Source organism: Orycteropus afer, unplaced genomic scaffold (assembly GCF_000298275.1).
Source record: "Orycteropus afer afer isolate SDZICR_OR568_19922 unplaced genomic scaffold, OryAfe1.0 scaffold00266, whole genome shotgun sequence".
NCBI lineage: Eukaryota > Metazoa > Chordata > Mammalia > Tubulidentata > Orycteropodidae > Orycteropus > Orycteropus afer.
Window position 1 is genome coordinate 2,394,230 of NW_006921853.1, and position 20,072 is coordinate 2,414,301.

At 41.1% G+C, this 20,072-nt stretch overlaps 1 protein-coding gene across 1 annotated transcript in view; it reads right to left on the minus strand.

Annotated features, from left to right (window-relative positions):
- Nucleotides 1-20,072, minus strand: part of XPO6 (exportin 6) — a 98,512-nt gene that overhangs the window by 67,495 nt on the left and 10,945 nt on the right. Inside the window, exons 4-7 of the mRNA XM_007950166.1 lie at nucleotides 14,361-14,520; nucleotides 11,569-11,646; nucleotides 5,415-5,868; nucleotides 1,940-2,066 (exon numbers count right to left, since the gene is read on the minus strand). Of these exons, the coding sequence (XP_007948357.1) occupies nucleotides 1,940-2,066; nucleotides 5,415-5,868; nucleotides 11,569-11,646; nucleotides 14,361-14,520 (819 nt within the window). The remainder of the gene's footprint in view (nucleotides 1-1,939; nucleotides 2,067-5,414; nucleotides 5,869-11,568; nucleotides 11,647-14,360; nucleotides 14,521-20,072) is intronic.

The window sequence follows — 20,072 nt, forward strand, 5'->3', positions numbered from 1 at the left end:
TTTTGAGTTTTGTACCATATTGTTCTCCCTCTTTATGCAGGATCTCCTACATCCCTTCCAAGTGGATGGCAGTGGTAGCTGGGCACCATCTAGTTCTCTCTTATGTTTATTTATGTGCCAAGTATCTCTTTGAGGAAGGGGAGCTTACGCACTGAACTCTTGCTCCACATCCCCTATCCTACACATGTACCCTTCCCTACCTAGACTCTTGCATCTTCCCTAGCTTCATTAAGCTGCAACACAAGTGATTTAAAAAAAAAAAAAAAAGTCTACTTTCAAAATGAGATGCACCTACTGAGCCTGCAGTTTCATTCCCAGTACATATCAACAGAAAGAGCTGTATATGTACACCAAAAAATTAGTACAAGAATGTTCATTGTACCATGATCCATGATCATCACCAAAAAATGAGAAACAAACTAGCAGTGAAATGGGTCAATAAAATGTGGTATTTTCAGATAAGGACTTATCATAAAGTGGTGAAAATGAACAACCGTCATGTACAACATAGAGAAATCTCACAAACACAATACTGAATGAAAATGCCAGACAAAATGAATAAATATCCTATGCTTCCATTTATAGAACCTCTCAAACAGGCAAACAGGCAATACTCTATAGTATTAGAAGTCAGGATTGGGGCTACTTTTAGGCATAAGGAAGGAGGAAGTGATTGGGAAGGAGTATCGGGAGTTCTGGGCGCTGACGATGCCCAACTTCTTGACTTAGGTGGTAATCACATGACTTCTCATTTTGGGAAAATTCCTCAAGCTGTATACTCATGACTTAAGCACTTCTGTGTGTTATACTTCAAAAAAAGTTTATTTAAAAAAACATACACCAATGTGTACAAAAGAACTCTTAGGAGTGAAAGACATGTTTCTGGACTGTGGTGATAGCTGCACACCTTTACAGAAATTTACTCAACATGACTGAACTGTCCACTTCCATAAGGTGAATACCATGGAACATAAACCATACCTCAATAAAGCTGTTCACACACACACACACACACACACACACACACAGAGGAGTCCTTGGGTGGCACAAAGGGTTAAGTGCTCGACTATTAGCTGAAAGGTTGGCAGTTTGAATCTATCAGAAGCACCTCAGAAGACAGGCCTGGCAAGCTGCTTCTGAAAGGTCACAGCCCTGAAAACTCTGTACAGAGCAGTTCTGCTCTGAACATATGGGGTTGCCACGAGCCAGAGTCGACTCAACAGCAACTAACTACAACACACAGATAAACGAAGACTGGGTCACTGGAGTACCAACTTCACCAAGATAAGGACTTTGCTCGTGGGCATTATACACCTAGATCCTTAGACATAACAGGCGCTCAAAAAGCATGTGTTTGAACATCATCAAAATTAGCTCTTGAAAGCTTCACTATAGATAATCTTCTTGTGGGAAGTTTTAGTGACAGTTACAGAATAGAACTAAAGGTCTTAATTTTACTCCTCTATTTTTGTGTCTCTAACATAATATTGGTTACAAGTACAGACTCTACAGGTTCAAATCTAGCTCTTGCACTTACTAATGACTCCAAGCAAGTGACTCTCAGTTTCTTTATCTGTAAGGTGATAATAACAGCACCCACCTCATGGGGCTGTTATGAAGATTTAACGCGTTAACCTTCACATTGCTGTTGTTGTTGTATGCCGTCGAGTCAGACCCAACTCATAGCGACCCCTCCGAGGTAGTATCACTATGGAAGTAGATTGCCCAACCTTCCTTCTGAGGAGTGCCTGGTGGGTGTGAACCACCAGCCTTCTGGTTAGCAGTCAAGTGCCTTAGGCACTATGCTACCAGAGCTCCTAACCTTCACATAGAAGGCCAAATACAAATATTAGGGGAATAAAATAAAAATAAAAATGTTCTTTCTCCTAAAATAACTAGGTAGATGTTTTTTGGAGGGTAAGGGCTTCTGGTGCTTTACCTGATGAAATGTGTACTTGAACAAAAGTGTCAGAAACTCCACCACGGGGAACTGAGAGTAGGACTCGATTCTTCTCAGGTGAACACTCACAAAGAGCCGGAGAAAGTCAGTAAACTTCTCGATGTAACTAAATGAGACAAGAAGACAGAAAGTAACAATAAGGAGCCTAGCCACTTCCTTAGAAGAGAATTTAAAATTCAATTCAAATTTCTTTCAATACAGAACTATACAAATTTATAATATATTTTCAGATAAAAATATAAAGGCCTACAACAATTACCTACAGGACAGGCAACCCTTCATTCCATTACCACCTGAAACATAGCAGAAAAGCAACTTTAATCCTCAGACATGATCTGCTAAGGTTTCTTTTAAGCTAGTGCTCTCTTATTTTCTAACTTCATTAGTGCTATGACCCACTTAAACTAAAAGCACATGGTGCTAAAAGGTTGATGGGCAGCTCTTATGTGTCACTTCAGTCTGGGACATCTGGAAAGCTGGTTTTCTTTGCTAGGAGGCCAGAATACTAAAACGAATGTGCTGAAAACAAAAATAAAACAAGGCTGTACAAAGGATATGGCATCCAGGTAAGCTATATTCAGGCCTGCAACCTACTGCTCAGTCATTCCACCCTCTAGTTCCTGGTGCTAATTAAACACAGTTACACCCCAATTTGCTCTAAAAATGATTTCAAATATAAGGAGGGAGCTGGTGGAGCTGGACAGGTCTCAGAGCCAACTGAGTCTGATGCTTCCATTTTACAGACAAGGCCGAGTCCCAGAGGGATAAAATGACCAGCTCAAGGTCACTCAGCCACCTCAGGCAGAATGGAACTATCATCCACTCCCAAACTTTCTTTTCACATCACAATGAATTCCCGATTCATTTGTATTCGCAAAATCATTTCACAGAAGAGTGTGGGGTCACAGCTGCAAGGATAAGAAATTTTTGTTATTTAAATACACAGCACATCACCACTCTCACATTTCAGAAACTGTCATTTTAAGCCCCTAAATACCAAAAGGTGATTTGAAAATGAGATGGCCATACCTTCATAAATCACATTCCAAGACTAATTTTAAAAGGTCAAGACTAACTGGGCCTTAACCAAAATCAAATAATGGCTAAGAGTCATTCAGATGCCTAACTGCACACAAAGCTGTTTTTCAAAACAGAGATGTGGGAGATAATAAAGAGGGAGAAGAAGACTACTCTTCAGAAGAATAAAATCGGCCCAGAAATAAAACTTCTCCCACTGTTCTTGGGACTATCACCCCAAGGGTGGCCAACCTGCCTGTCTGGCCTCTATAAGCCATTCACGTACAAAGCAATGAGCTTATTTGCAGCTTTTTAAAAAAACATTAATTTAATAAGGAAAATGGCTATCTCTATGGATCATGGGGCCAAATACTTGAAAAACATTAACAAAGCACTAAAATGAATTGTTTTTAGAGATAGGAAAGTATAAAGAGACTTCTCTCTGATGAATACTCAAGAACAGGAAATCCTCACTGTTTACTATTCCATCGTACTTTGATGGAGATTTGAATTTGTGAACCAGTTTCCTGTTCTTTAGGAGGAGGGGTCAACCCCCCACCACCCATAAAACACAGAGAGAAATCGGGGGACGGGAGGGTGAAATTGTCAGCAAGCTCAATTTTATTTCATTCTCCAACCCAATGGAAAAATAAAGACTAGGCATTTCAGTAGCCCAAACTACCGGTTTCATTTCACCTCATTTTCCTGCCCTTGCCCACCTTCTGGTACAGGTGCTAATGAGCAGTGGAAAGTTAGAACAAAGCAGTAAAGGAGAAGAAAAGCAAAGGACCTGGTTAAGCAGCTCCTAAACAACTGAGCCTGGACTTAGCTGTTTAGAATTAGTGGTAAGGGACCCCAGAGCCCGGAAGCAAGCACACAGTATTGTTTATGTCACCTTTCTGCTTCCAGGCACCTCTCAGCTTTCACAGGGCAATAGGAAGCATAGGATTAAAATATAAAACCAAGAGCATAAAAGTTACATGTAGCAAAATCAATACACAGATAATCCATGACATTTCTGTATCACCCAGATGGTAAGCCACAACAAAACTGTCCAAGACTCAGTATGCTACAAGTGAAAAGTAAAAACAAGGCAGCATTTCATCACTGATAAAAATCGCTGTTTTTCTAACATATGAAGATTAAACCGGTTTTCCTAACCAAAGTTAGAAAGCATGTAAGGTTGTATGTGTAGAATCTTTTATTCTTGAATTTATACAGAAAGCTATTATTAAGGAATGAAAAGAAAAACATTACCGTATTAGATTACGAGTTCTTTGGTGATTATACAAAGAAAATTTCACATAAAACTTGTGTAAACCAAACCAAAATAATCTTATGTACCATTTTTTTAACTTTAGAATTCTAAAACCCAATAAAATTGCTAGATTTAAAAACGACTGAAAGTTTCTTCACATTACGCACCTGACTTTATATTCTGCTATTTAATCTAAGGACAGAGAAATAGTGTAACTCTGTATAGTTTAATAACAAAAAACCACCCAAGAATATTGAAAAAAGTATTAGTAACTTTGGCTACCAGGCAATCTGTATTTACTAATTTATTTATTCACTGGGAGGTTTCTGAACACAGGCAATGTGTATGTTTTTGGGGTTTTTTTAAATTGTACTGTGATCTGGGTGAAAGTTTACAGAGCAAATCAAAACGTATGTTCTTAATACAAGTTCCCACTTTCCTTCTTATTTTTCATATAGCAATATTATCATGCTCATGAAAGTTTTAAGATACACAGGACATCTGCAGGGGACAAAAATGAGACTCTGCCTCAACCATGATGGATTCATCTTTGACAGTGTTTTAGGAAAAAAGGCTAGGGAATTTTAGGCTCCATCCAAGAGAACAGTAACGAAGAAACAGGTGTGCACCCTATTAACATGTGCCCATGACCATCTCTCCTATGTTTTGTTAAAAAGTTGCCATCTGTATACAACTCACAGTAACAAGGACACTCCTACAACCTGAAAGGCAGTTCACTTGGGAAAAGTCAAATAGTAAAAACTGACAAGCAACACACCAAGTGAGAGAGAGAGGGCAGATGATAACCCCTGTACCTCTCCGGACCTCTTCTCCTGTTCCTGGCTACGCATGGGCAGCAGTCAGTCCCTGCACACCTCAGACCTGCAGGCATATAGTGAGGAAGTAGAGACAGGGGTGGAGGGAGGACAGAAAACGGATGGGGGGAAAAGACAACACACCTACAAAACTGACAATCGCTTTTCAAACTCAACTCATTTCCCTTAACCACCCTAGCCCTTCCAGCTCATCTCAGACTTACTGGTACAACCCTACCTTTCCGTTCCTCACCAGGAGCCCCAAATCCTGAAATCGAAGAGGATTACAGACACTATGCAGCACAACATAACAGTCTCAGCCCCTTCTCAGGGCACGACTTGGCTCCACACCTGTTTTCATTACCTCTCGTCAAGTTCTTCTAGTCTGCTCTTCACCGTGTGGATATTGTTATCCTTGGTGATTTTCTGCAGGAGGTAGAAAGTCTGCTGGAACATACGCAGTAAATACTCCTCAAATTCCATAGGCACACAGTTCTTGGACATGAGTTCATTGATGCAGGACATGGCCAGAACTCCAAGTCGGCCACGCTCCTGACCCAAGACACAGTTCTGGCTGCTGCCGTTAACTGATGCCATCTTTCTGGCCCGGATGTCACAGCCAAAGCGTGCAAAGTGGAAGATGGTGGTAAGGAGGGATGGGGTGATGCTGGCAGACAGAGGAATCCAACTGAAGAGATGAGCCAGGCACTCCAAAGCCAGAGAACAGATATACTCACTCTCCACATCAAGGATGGGGATTGGCTGATTCAGTAATTTGGCTGAACTAGGACTCTGTAACAGGTTACTCAGTAAGTCACCTGAAAATAAAAAAGGTTTCTAAAATATCCACTGTCAAATTTCTTACAAACCTCTCGAAGTAGCTTACCTTCTCCCCCGCTGGAAAAAAAAAAAAAAAAGAACCAAAAATAGTTTACCTATTACATCAAAATATAAAATCAATATGCTCAGTGTTGTTTTTAGATGCTGTCAGATCAATTTGGACTCATGGTGACCCACGTGACAGGGCAGGGCTGCCTCATGGGCGTTTAGGCTATCATCTACAGGAGCAGACCACCAGCTCTTCTCTTGTGCAGAGCTGCTGGGTGGGTCCAAACCGTCAACTTTTCTGTCAGTAGCTGAGCACTCAATGTTAAACATCAATGATAAATACTTAACAGTACAGCAAAAATTAAGATAACTGTTACAATCTGTTGCTTGAAATAAAAATCTGCATAATCTTCACCATTTTAAATTTAATGAGATTTGTGAAACAGCAGAATCTCAGGAGACAGAAGTAAGGAGGCTAAGGATGGGCTATAAAACCCCACGCGAACCCAAGGTTTTCATCTTTCTACTGCCCCCCAAAATTATGACATATTTGTAAAAAGGGATATATGACTCTTATTTAAATAAATAAACAGACCCTAGCATCATTTATCAAGATGAATTCCAAATGCATGAAAGACCTCAAGCAAAAGACAAAACATTAAAATTAATAGAAGAAAATATAGGAGCATCAGAGAAAGACTATTAAAACCACCAACACATAAGCCTTAACAAAAAAAATCCTTAATTTAGTAACAACAAAATTAAGAGTTTTTTTTAATTCAATGAAGAGCATTAAGGAAAAGTTATTAAGTATGTAACAGACTATCAGAAGACATTAAAAATTTCAACACCAAGAAAGATTATAATCTAAAATCTACAAGAAAAATCCTACAAACTCAAAAGGTACAGCCCCAATCAAAAGACAGGCAGCAGATATGAACAGGCATTTTTCAGATAAAAACTCAAAATACATGCCATCAGCATATAGGGAGATCGCAAATTCATTTAGTAATCAGAAAACAGCAAATTAAAAGATTGAGAAAAATAAAAAAGCTGGATAATAATAATGCCAAGTGCTGAGGGTGAAGGGGAAATGCAGGAACTTTCATGCAGCACTGGGGGAAGTACAGTCATTCTGAAAAAGAACCTGGCATCCTGGAGTCCTGATGAATATCCCTCCTCCTGACAATTCCCCTCCCAGAAGCCGCCCAAGCAACCCTCCCACAGGCCCAGGAGGAGCCAGTTACCAGGATGAAATCACAGTATCTGAAATCACAGTGTCTGTATCAGGGTTCCTCACTGCAGTTAACAAAGTTCCTTTGCAAGGCCTTTTGCCTTGATTCTTTGGAAGAACAGCTGGGAGATCTTAATGTTAGGCCCTGAGGAGTTACTTTTGCCCTAGTTCCTTGGCAAGTTGGGGCAAGGACAGAAGGGGTGAGGGATCCTCCCAGGTTGTTTTCTACCCCAGAAGGCACATTACTTTTGTACAGGTTGGTTGAAATTTCCTGGGTAAGCTGTATACATCTTGGTGGTTTGATACTTTTGTCTAGCCCTGGGCTGCAATCTGCCCTGTGATTGGTCTACCTTATACACCTGGCAGGGATTGGTCAGTTCATGGCTCTCCTTGAGGGCCAGGACCTGAAATTGACAAGGACTTTGCTTATGTAACAGCCAACCCCACAGGGATTGTTTTTGAGACAAGTAGGGAGAAGAGAAAGAAGGAAGAGAGGCGGCAAGAAACCCCCTGAAAGAGCTGCAATATGGGTCAAGGATTTTAACACTGAAGAGAACAGGAGACCTGGAAGGGGCCCTGTGGCAGAACAAGCAGTGACAGGCCCATAAGGGGCTCTGCCCAGAGCTGGTGCTGACAGCAGAAAGCAGCTGCTGGGAAAGCAGCTGAGAGCTAAGCCAGCTGCTACACTGGCTGTGAGCTAGGCCAGCGAGCAGTGGGGATTGAAGTAGAGGCCTACATAGCCAAGGGGGAGCTGGCACAGCCACGGGGGGCCCAGAAGGAGCCTGGCACAGCCAAGAGAGGCCCTATAGAGCCCAGAGCGGGCCGGCACGGCCTTCACAGCCCAGAGGGGCCTTCACAGCCCAGAGGGGCACCTGGCTGCTTGCACAGCTGCTTGCACGGCTGTGAGGAGCTGGGTGTGCCATCCTGCACTGAAGAAGAGAGGGATGTACCCTCCATTTCAGGAGAGCCTTCCAAACCTTCCCAATCCTGATCCTGAATGGTTCCTGTTACTGGTCAAATAAACCACATAATTGTGAGTATGGTCTGTCAGTTCCGTGTGGACACTGCAAAGAATTATCAAACCCAGTACGGAAGTAGAGAGTGCCACGGGGGGAAAGGCTGACATCAGAAATGGTGAAAAGTTGGAGAGCAGAGGTACGTCTCTGTGCTGATCCTAATTTTTACTGCTCAGGAATGTGGATGATTCCCTACCCTGCACTCACTCACCGAGGGAAAAGATAGGCAAAATGCTGTAAGTGCACAACACATCACACAGCCAGCACATGCAATGGGCTAAAAGCACAAGCAGCAGCTTAGAAAGACTTTAAAAACATATTCTGTGTGGAAAGTGAGTTTGCTCTGTAAATTTTCACCCAAATCACAATTTAAAAAAAAAAAAAAAAAAAATTACTCTGAATGAAAACATCTACATACATTAAAATAAGTTTACACAAAATGTTAAGTTTTTATAAGACTGGGCAATCTACTCCCATAAAGATTTACTGCCTCGGAAACCCAAAGGGGTTACTGTGAGTCAGAACTGACTCGACTGCAGTGAGTTCAGTTTCAGTTCAATAACAGAAGAAACCTTTCCTGAAAAAAAAATGTGATTCTACAAGAAAACTTTCCTGAAATAAAAATGTGATTCTACAAGATGAAAGGGCATATTCTACCTCAAAAAAAAATGATAACAGTGTGATCAATACTAAGAACATTAGAAATAAGGAAGGAATCTTGGCAGAAAAAGCACATATACAAAAAAGAAAACCTATGCCTACTTCAGACTTCTCCACAGTAACATTTAAAGCCAGAAGACAGTGCAGCAGTCTCTCTAAGTGCTGGGGCAAAATATCAGTTCTCCTCTGAGTATAAAGACAGATGATATTTTCTCAAAGATGTAAAAACTCAAATAATCTCTCTTTCACAAAATTTTCTTACAGGGGATATTGGGCAATCAAACCACACAAATAAATGAATCAAAACGAAGAATTAAGGAATGGAGAAGCCATGGCAAAAGGACTGGGTAAACACTGAATTAAATACAGAACTAAGACTCAACAAACGTAGGAACACAGAAGGATGTGCTAGCTAATTTTTTTCACCTTTCATAAGCAAGAAGTCTCCAAATACACGTTTTAAAATTAAAACATGCCATAAGAAATTGGTATTTAGTCTTTTTTTCCTTAACCTAGAGGTATCTTTTAGGAAGTACTATTCCTTATGGGGGAGCTCTGGTAGCATAGTGCCTAAGGCACTTGACTGCTAACCAGAAGGCTGGCGGTTCAAACGCACCAGCCATTCCTCAGAAGGAAGGTTGGGCAATCTACTGCTGTAGTGATACCGCCTCGGAAACCCAAGGAGGGGTCGCTATGATTCGGGTCTGACTTGATGGCACATAACAACATTCCTTATGGAAAAAGCACCTCAGGGTGAATAATTCCTTCCGTTTAGTATCTTCAGTTAAAGTCAAATAAAACTAAAATTTAATTGTTTTTATCAAAAACAAAATATATGATGCCATTTTGTCTTTTTATCTATTCTAATCTATCATCTGTATCCATGTATAGAGAGAAGTCTTGAAAGAGGAAATATCATTTGATGTCATTCCTACAGGATGGCACACTGGGTACATTTTTAGTTTTTATACTTTATCAGCAGTTCGCAAATACTTGGGATTCAAACCCCTTTATCTCTTAAGTATTACTGAGAATCCCATTGAGCTCTTACTTATGTAGGTTGTCTATTAATATTTTTTGCATTAGAAATTTTTTATTATTGTTGTAAATGTGAAATGTCAGGTAACAAGATAGTCTGTAAGTGAGGAGCAGTGTATTTCACTTCATAATAAAAGCTAGGCAATACATAACCGAAGAGGTGAGCACAGTAATTCTAGTCTGTAGTATATGACATACCCCAACTTGGCCTCCAGGAAAGTAAGTTGATCTAAGGATAAACTGAGTTAGTTCAGAACATGTATCTGAATGAGGGCAATTAAAACACAAAGTTCTTGGTACTGGAAAATGATCTCAGAAAAACAAGTCTGATGAAGTAAACTGCTAGTGCTAACTTAAAACTGGATTCTAAGCTAGTATTCAAGTATCTAAAAACAAATCTCATTCAAAAGAACTAATCTAATATTTTAGTTAGATGACAAACATCATGACCAGCCAAACTGAGGGAGATTCTAACATGTTTACTCACAAAATCCGATCTCTGTATCATCTGCAAAATTTTCTTTTTTCATTCAAATATCGAAAAATATGTATCTGCTGAGGCACCTCAACTATTCACCTCGAGAATGCCACCAACTACAAATGAAGTTCAGTTTCCTGGGGCTCTTGATACACTCCCAAACTGCAGTGAGTTTTAATCTCAAAGTATGACAGATGACTCTCTAATAGCAACAGCTTTTAATCCAACAGAAGTATGCTAAATGGAATTTGGACTAAATTAGAATACTATGAGTGGTCCTCAGGCTTCAAGATGTATTTTCAATTCTACAGCAACCACAAAAATTTCAACTCTTACATATTAATAACAGGCCATCTGAAACAGCTTGGGTTTAGAGACATCTGATTTCAACAGCCTATTTCCTTGGGGTAAAAGAGAAAGATGCGGAAATACTTCTCATTAGTCACATCAACCTTCACAGGAGAGGAAGAAATGGGTGCCGAGTCACAGGCTGCCCTCTGCTTGAAAACCACGTGTGATCACCGAGTGTAAACAAAAGCATTTAGAAACTAAAAGTTCCTGCTCAGACACAATTTCCTCTTTCCATCATCCTTGAAAGCAGTCATTTTTAAATGTATTGTACTCTGACCTCTGAAACAAAAATTAATGTAACTGTGGACAATCCCTAGCAATCAGTAAACTGTTTCACAGCCATTGCGAATGCCCCATCTTTACTGAATTAGTCTTAACTAACGTAAATGCAAAAGCAATCCTACACAACTGGGCCCCCGTCTCTCCTGGCCAACATGACTTTCCCCCAAGTCTAGTGGGGAAGAGAGAAGGCACTCTCTCCCGTTGCCCCCACGTCAGGCTGCTGCCTGCCTTCGACAGCCCCAGAAGAGCCATAAAGCAGATCTGTCAAGCTCATACCAATGCAACTCAAACAATGCAACCACGAAGTTTGAAAAAAGGGAAAAATGAGTCCAACAAACCAGGAGAGACAGCGATTTATAAACTTAAGATGACGGAGTGATGACAGAATCAAAGGTGTCATCTTCATGATGGGCAAGGAAGGAGCAAACTGTGTTGTTCAAAACATTGTACTGGAATGAACAAGCACTCATGAGGAACTAAGACAGTCAGCTACTCAGAAAACATGGGCAGAAAGACCAAAGACAGCGAGGAATCACCATCTGTACCTGGCCTAGATAAACTACCGCTACTCTGCCAAGACTCCTAACTGCGTTTAAAAAGAAGCATGCCGTATGTGGCTGGGAGACCATACCACTATCTCCTGAGGTCGGGGATGGTGGCGGAGTAGCGGCAGTAACGCTGTGTTTGTCCCAGACGGTCTCCAAGATACCTACCAAGAAGAGAAAAAAATGAGTTTAGAGAAAAATAAAGCCCAGCATATGAAAATTAGATTTAGAAAAAAAAGATTTATTGATACCTTTAAATCAATTATCGGTATTTAAACATCCCTCTCAATCACATGTACCCCTCTAGCTCATGGCTGCTATCTGTCTACTTCACGTCCAGCTATCTTCTGGAAAGTACTGTCCCCACTCAGAGCATCTCTATTGCTTTACCTCAACCTCATCACGTGGCTTCTCTCCCACTATTTCCACGGATACTGTTTTTTGTCAAGGTCACCTGGTTACTAAGTCCATCCTGTGGCCACTTTAATCCTCATCCTCCTTGACCAACTCTGTGGCATCCCAGTCACTGCCCAAACCCTTCTCTACAGTCCAGGGCCCTACTCCTTGTTGGTCTCCTGTTTCTTTGAGCTCAATTGGTCTCTTCCAGTTACCTTCATCCTTTGCCCATCACTTAAACATGAATCTTCCCCAGGTTCCCTCAACAGCCCTCTTCTCCTCTCATTTCACTCCCTCTTCTGGAGTGACTCATCTACTGCCACAGCTTCAACAGAACACATTCGGAAGCCTCTCGAGTCTCCCTCAGCCCAAAACTCATCCTGACCATACAAGCTCAGCTTGATGTCAACAGGACAGGGATTTAGAGACAAGGCTGGCATTCAAAGACCTGCACAGCCAACTGCCTCCTGACCCCACCACTGGGATATCCCAAACTTGACTGCTCTTCCCTCACAAACCTGCCACCTCTTTTTTATGTTTCTCACCCAGTAAACAGTAGCACCCTACACAGTCTTAGCACCTGGCTCTGCTCACTCCATCCAGCCTCATCTACCCTGCTCACTCTCTTTGACCCACTCCACATGCTATTCCTTGAACATGTCCTCTTTCTAAACCTCTAACCTGCTCTCCTTCCCCCAACCCCAACCTGACCTTTCTTCCAGACTCAGGGCTGTCTGTCCCTCTGGATTTCACTCAGTGTCACTTCCTCTAGGAAGTCTTCTTGCCCACTCAGTTTTGTATGCACCTAGAATATCCCTCCATGAGAACTCCTAAAACACTATTTTCTTAACTGTCTATTTGCCCATCTCTTCCAGGAGACTGTAAATTACTAGAGAAATTTTATTCTTCTTTGTATACACTACACAGAACCTGACACGTAAGATGATCATAAAGGTTTCTGAAAATATTTTGTTTTCAAAATATTTAATATCACAGTATCGATGAACTTTGAAAACATACTAAGTGAAAGAAGCTAGACAGAAAAGGCCACATATTATATGACTCCATTCATAGGAAATGTTCAGAATAGACTAATCCATAGAAACAGAAAGTACATTAATGTTTACCAGGGGCTGGGGTGAGGGGCAGGAGGAGAGGGAGTGACTGCTGATGGATATGGCTTAGGGGGATGAAACCATTCTGGAATTAGATCATGGTGATGGCTGCACAATCTTGTGAATATACTAAAAACCACTAAACTGTTAACATTTTGAAACTGTCAATTTTATGGAATAAGTTTATATCTCAATTAAAAAATGTTTAATATGCACAACAGGACATAAAGGTATAAGACACAGTCCCCAAGTCTAGAAATTTTCTATCTAGTTGAGGTGTCAATAAATGGGTTTTGAATGAATGAATGAATGCTCTGAGGTTTGGGTTTCTCCTGAAGACCTGGGGAAGAGTGAGGAGGAAGGGAAAGAATAAACAAGTTCACTTTTGATCCATCTTTCCTTCAACCAATCTTAAGTGCTCACTACATGCCAAGTTCTAAAATACATATACAAAAAAAAAAAAAAAATCCTGGAGTCCAAGAAGAAACCCTGGGTAGGGGAAGTGGAGACAAAAGCACTTGTTTGCACTAGAGCAGCCCCTCAGGCAACAACCTTAGGCCCCTGGCCCTGAACACACCAGGCGGCACATCAGCCTCCCCAGTGACAGGTGCTCCTCATGACTCCACTCAGTCTGCCTTTCAGTCTCATCTCGTGCTTTGCTTTTTAATTCTTACCTTTCTCACAAGGTCATGAGGCTCTAATAAAACTGCAGAGGTCAAAGTAAGAAAATGCTATATACAACTACAACCTAGTGCAAAGGGGTTGATTCCACACCTCGTCTCACTTTCTATACAGAATTTGAAAGTTTTACATTGAACTCCTCCTGATCTTAAATTCAAATGATTTTAAGTGTCTGCCATCCACCTTATTTAGAATGTGGTCACAGACATTTCAGTCGCATTCCCACAACCCATTCTGTACCTCATTAATCACAGCTGCTGCAAGTCCCAATGGATGAAAAACCACAAGGAAAACAAGTCACATTTTTTAAGGTTCTACTAGGAGCTCTGGTAACACAGTGCCTAAGGCACGTGACTGCTAACCAGAAGGCTGGAGGTTCAAACCCACTAGCCACTCCTTGGAAGGAAGGTTGGGCAATCTACTTCCATAGTGATACTGCCTCGGAAACCCAAGGAGGGGTCGCTTTGAGTCGGGTTCGACTCGATGGCACATAACAACAACATGTGCTAGACTTTGGGCTATGTGATGGGAATAAAGCACTAAATTCTTTCCATTAGAACACTCAGTTATAACCGCTCAGTCTCAGGGGCAGCTAAAACAACCACTCAGAATTTCTGAGCATCAGGGCCTGAGATCTGGGCATCTGCAGGCAGGCCTCTGTCTCCTGGCACCACCAAGCCACTCACCTGTCAGCAGCCCAAGCACTGTCTGCACCTGGTCTAGCAGCAGCTTCCGCAACTCCTCTTTCCGAGCCACACTAAGGTCTTCCCGGGGGCAAGCCAACTCCTCTGATGTCGTCTTCAACATGATCAACCCAAGGGGGGTTGTCACAGGGGACTGGATCAACTGCCGGGAAAAAGTAAATTCTGAGCGGAGCATCTGGCTAATTAATAAGGGACAAAGAGGGCCACGCAGCACTGAATCTGCAAAGGAGCTCTGTGTGTTTTCCCTTGTATGAACAGGCTCCATAAACCAATCCTTTAGAAAAATGACTTAGAGTACAAATATATTCTCATCTTATTTTAAAGACAAAGTCTAATACCATGAATAGCAAAACGACAATGCTTTTTCATGCCTAGCATGTGCACCTAACTTTTATACATCCAGATTTTCAACAGAGCCTTCATTACTTTGCCCAGGTTAATATAACAGTGATTAAAATATGTGTAAATCAATTTGTGATACGTTTTCTATTTTACTCACATGTTCAATCAATTTTACATTTCTAAAGTTTACAATCCTAAACTTTGCATGCTTCAGAAAAATTCAAAGAGTATGATGCAAAAGAGCATAAACATGCAAACACATCAATAAACCATGACCACGTTAAAATTGCGCAAGTACCTATATAGCAAATTGGGAGCTCTGGTAGCGTAGTGCCTAAGGCACCTTACTGCTAACCAGAAGGCTGGCGGTTCAAACTCACCAGCTACTGCTCGGAAGGAAGGTTGAGTAATCTACTTCTGTAGTGATACCACCTAGGAAATCCAAGGAGGGGTCGCTATGAGTTGGATCCAACTCAATGGCAGTGAGTTTGGTTTTTTCGGTTATACAGCAAATTACGTTCCTTTTCAATGACCTACAATATCCTCAAGCTACACTGAGAGTTTCATTAAACAAGAGATAAAACAATGGTACACCCCCAACAACAGAACATTTAATTATATCTTTCTAATCGATTTTGTAAAATTCAAAGCAATACTATTATATCTATTTTTCAGTTTCCAGAAATGATAAAAGCAAGCAAGCTACCACGAAAATTCTATCGAGTTATACAATCTAGTTTTAAAAAAAACAATTTAAGGAGCACTTGACCTTTTTCTTTCATAATTAACTTTAAATGTGTACACTGCCTGATGCAAGTAAGTTTTTCATTTACTGAAGCTAGAAAACATAGTAAGCTTTATGGTGGAGGAGGGATGGGAACTGCATTCATACAGACCGTACATTCTCCACCTCAACGAATATAGGCACTTTCCTCTCCCTTGAGGAAAAGCTCATCCTGAAAAACTAGGAAATACTATAAAGTAACATAAACTCCAGGTAAATTCAACCGCTTTCAGAAGCAGCTCTACTGTGAACCCTCCAGCAATTAATGGTGTTAACAACATTCTGTGTCAAAGCAGTTCTCCTGAATGCTAACACTTCAAGAGCATTCTCCACAATTTTTCTCTTTACTGTCTACGGTCTGGCCTAGTTCTAACATGCCCTTGAATTCAGTAGAGAAGAAACAGGAAACTTCTCCCCCAACACTTCCTTACATAACAAAGCAGAACTGACCCTTTGTGAGCATCTCTATCTGGAGACCTCTGGGTCATCGATTAGTATTCTAGTTAGTATTCTGCGAGATCTCCATTTGTATCTTTCTCCTCTACCTCACCTGTCTGTTTTTCCCCAAACTCTCATTCTTCTCCTCTTAGCCAGGAATAACAGATCTTGCCAAATGTCCCATTTAGCAACACACTTCCCTGTAGCTGAAATGCTTCTATGCTGCCAGCAATACAAGATTCCTAAAATATGGAAAATGTATCTTAAAGCTCTTCTTTCTCTCATCACTGGCAGAAGGAGTGAAGGTCAGGAACGAAACTAAGATGAAAGTTACTCTTTACTTGAACAAACAACCTGATACAACACGTACTCTTTCTTCTCATTAGCTTTGGGTCCAGGAAACTTTTTATTGAAATTGTATTTCCTTTTACCATCTTCCTATCTCTAATTTAAGCTCCTAACACAGGTAGCCTCTGCGATTCATTTTAACAGACAATGAATGAGCACATTCAGATTGAAGGTAAAGCCCAAGTTTTTAGTGGAGCTTCTAAAAAGGTACAACAATTTTTTATTACTCCACCTGGTCAGAGAAGAAACAGCAATGTTTTTCTATGCTTCTTGTCCCTTAATTACCTGGTGCCAGGCACAATGCAGGATTCTGAACAGAATATAGAAAGACGTGACATGTATGACGGGGGGGAGGTGGAAAGAAAAGGGGTCAGTTCTGACTTCCACTACTTCCTTCTCTAGTGACCTAGAAAGATGTAACTAACACAGAACTGCAAATATATTTCTAGGGCCCCAAATCAACTCCTCTCTACCTGCTACAAGGAGCTCTGGTAGCACTGTGGTTAAAACATTGGGCTGCTAACCAAAAGGTCAGCAGTTTGAACTCTCCAGCGGCTCTGCAAGACAAAGATGAAGCAGTCTGCTTCTGTAAACATTTACAACCTTGGGAACTCTAAGGGGAAGCTCTACTCTGTTCTATAGGGTTGCTAAGAGTCAGAATTGACTTGATGGCAGTGGGTTTGGTTTTTCTTCCACCTGGTATGGCAGTCATCACAATTAATAGCATAAATTGCATAGATGCCCCGATCAATTATCACAATGAGTTAAAGAATTATAAAAAAAAAAAAAAAAAAGAAAGAAAGAAAGAAACACCTCATGATCACCAGACTGCAAACAGAACATGGAATTGAGCCCCCAAAAAACCTTTTAGATGATTTAATCAAAGGACTGTGTGATGGTTGATGGTTAAGCTGATTCCAGAACCAGTTTGGTCTTGTTTCCCAATACCTGACGAAAAGGTTTAGCTTATTATCAGAAATGCCAATAATCAAGCACCAATCTTTTGTTTTTTTTTTAAATTTTTATTGTGATTTGGGTCAAAGTTTACAGAGCATATTCATTTTCCATACAGCAGTTCATACATATTTTGTCTTATGACATTGACTACAATTCTCCACAAGGTAACAGCTCTCCTCCCACTTCCTCCCCAAAGTCACCTCTTCCCTGTGTCCTTCCTTCCCGGTGCCCCGCCCCCAAGCTATCTCCCTGCGCAAACACTGCTCTTCTGTTCTCCCATGGTTGATCGTTTCAAGGAGTGTATCTACCTGATGTAAATGTTTACCTCATACGCCTATTACTTGGCTGGAAGCCACAAGAGTGAGTTCAATTCCAGACCTGAAAGGTGGCTAAGGGTTATGTCTTAGGGATTTCACCAGGCTCTATCAGACCACCAAACCTCATTGGTTTTTTTTTTTTTTTTTTTAATGATTTTGAGTTTTGCTCTACATTGTTCTCCCTCTCTATCCAGGATCTCCTACATAGATCCCCCTCCGAGTGGTTGACAGTGGCAGCCAAGCATCATCTAGTTCTTCTGGTCTCATGATCATATAGGCTGAGGATTGCATGGTCTACCAGTCCCTTGGACTAACTGTTCCCGTGAGTCTTTGGTTTTCTTTGTTCTTCTTTGCTCTGGATGAGAAGAGACCCATAGTTGCATCCAGATGGCCGTTTGCAAGCTTTTAAGATCCCAGTCACTACTCACCAAAGCTGGATGTAGAACAATGTTTTTGGGTAGTATGTTGTGCCAACTGATCTTGATGTCCCATGACTGTGGTCCTGATCCCACAGGTCCAACTACTCACTCTCTGGATAGCTGGCTGTAGTCAAGAAGCCACTACAACCTTGCCCCTCGTCAGCTCTACTATATACCTGGACATTCTTACAGCACATACAAATACACATGTAGAAACATTGTCCACTAACCCCTATACACACGCATGGGCATACTACCTCCTGCCTAGATAAACCTAATCATTCAGCTTATCCACCCATCTATCCACCTGTAGATCAATGCTTGTCATCAATGACAACAAAGTACTATACATGCAAACAGATTCGCCTTTATTGTCTGTACCTCCCATGTACCTCTGTCTTCCTCTTCCTCAATGCCACCATGTTGATCACTCACATTTGGTACTTTGCCCTTCCCTTCACCAAAATCAATGCTTGTCCCTTCCTATCTAGCAGTATTCCCTCCTTTCCCCTCCCACCCCAGGAACCAGCAAAGAAAGTTTCCTTCCATATATAAGCCTTTCCTTGACTTTTTACAGTAATGAACTAATACTATATTTGTCCTTCTGTGACTGACTTATGATTGACAAGTTCACCCACGTTATACAGTGTTTTACAGTGTTTCCTACATTGTTTAGTGTTGCATAGTATTCTATTGTGTGTATGTACCACAGTTTGGTTATCCATTCTTCTGTTGATGAGCACCTGGGTTGTTTCCACCTCTTTGCTATGGTAAATTGTGCTGTGATGAACATGGATGTGCATATATCCATTCTTTGTTCTGGCTCTCCCTTCTTCAGGATATATACCTAGTAATGGGATTGCTGGATCAAATGGTATTTCTAAGTCCAACTTTTTAAGGAATTTCCACACTGCTTTCCACAGTGGTTGTATCATTTTACAGTCCCACCAGCAGTGTATGAGAGTCCCAATCTCTCCACATCCTCACCAACATTATTTTGTCTTGCTGAACTTTGCTAGTGTGGGACAGGGTGTTTTCTCACTGTTGTTTTGATTTGCATCTCTCCAATAGCTAATGATTGCGAGCATTTCTTCATGTGTTTGTTTGCTGCCTGAATATCATCTTTGGTGAAGTGTCTATTCATGTCTTCTGCCCATTTTTTAATTGGATTATCTTTTTGTTGTTGGAGTTTTCTATAAATTTCAGAGATAAGTCCCTTGTCAGATATGTTATTGCCAAATATTTTTTCCCAATCTGTAGGTTCTCTTTTGACTCTTTTGGAGACGTCTTTGGAAGCACATAAAAATTTAATTTTTAAAAGGTCCCATTCATCTAGTTTATCTTCTGCTGTTTGTACATTTTGGGTTATGCCTAATAATCTATTTATGCCATAAATTAGGGCCCCTAAATTTGCCCCTATTTTTTCCTTGAGGAATTTTATAGTTCTACGTTTTCCATTTAACTCTTTGATCCACCTGAAGTTAGTTTTCGTGTATGGTATAAAGTACAGATCTTGTTTCCTTTTTCGGCAAAAGGGTCCAGTTCTCCCAGCACCATTTGTTAAAGAGACCACCTCTTCCTGAGGTAATGGATTTCAGGCCTTTGTCAAAGATCAGCTGACCACAGATTGATGGATCTATTTCTGAGTTCTCAATTCTATTCCACAGACAGAGAAGCAGTGAGCTGCAGGTTTCCAGGTGAGGAGAAGAACTCAGGCACACCCAAAGCAGGAGGGTGGGAGAGCGGGAGAAAGGGGATTAAAAGGCCCAGGAATCTGGACAGAAGAGGAGTCAGCCGCAGGTACCCAGGTAACGGTGGTACGAGAGGTTTCCAACAGGGAGACAAACTTGTCTGTCGGTTTGTCCTACTATGGTGACCTGTTGATGCGAGTTTTGAGGCTGAGCCACTGGTGTTTCTAACCCAGTGGGATGCACATGGTGCACAGGTATCAGCCCAGCTTACAAACTGAGACAGACCAGGAAGAAGGAAGAGGCCGTCCACTTCTCAAAGAATTGGCCAGGGAAAACATTATGAATAGCAAAGAAACACTGTTTGATACATTACCGCGCAACTTTATGAATAGTCCAGT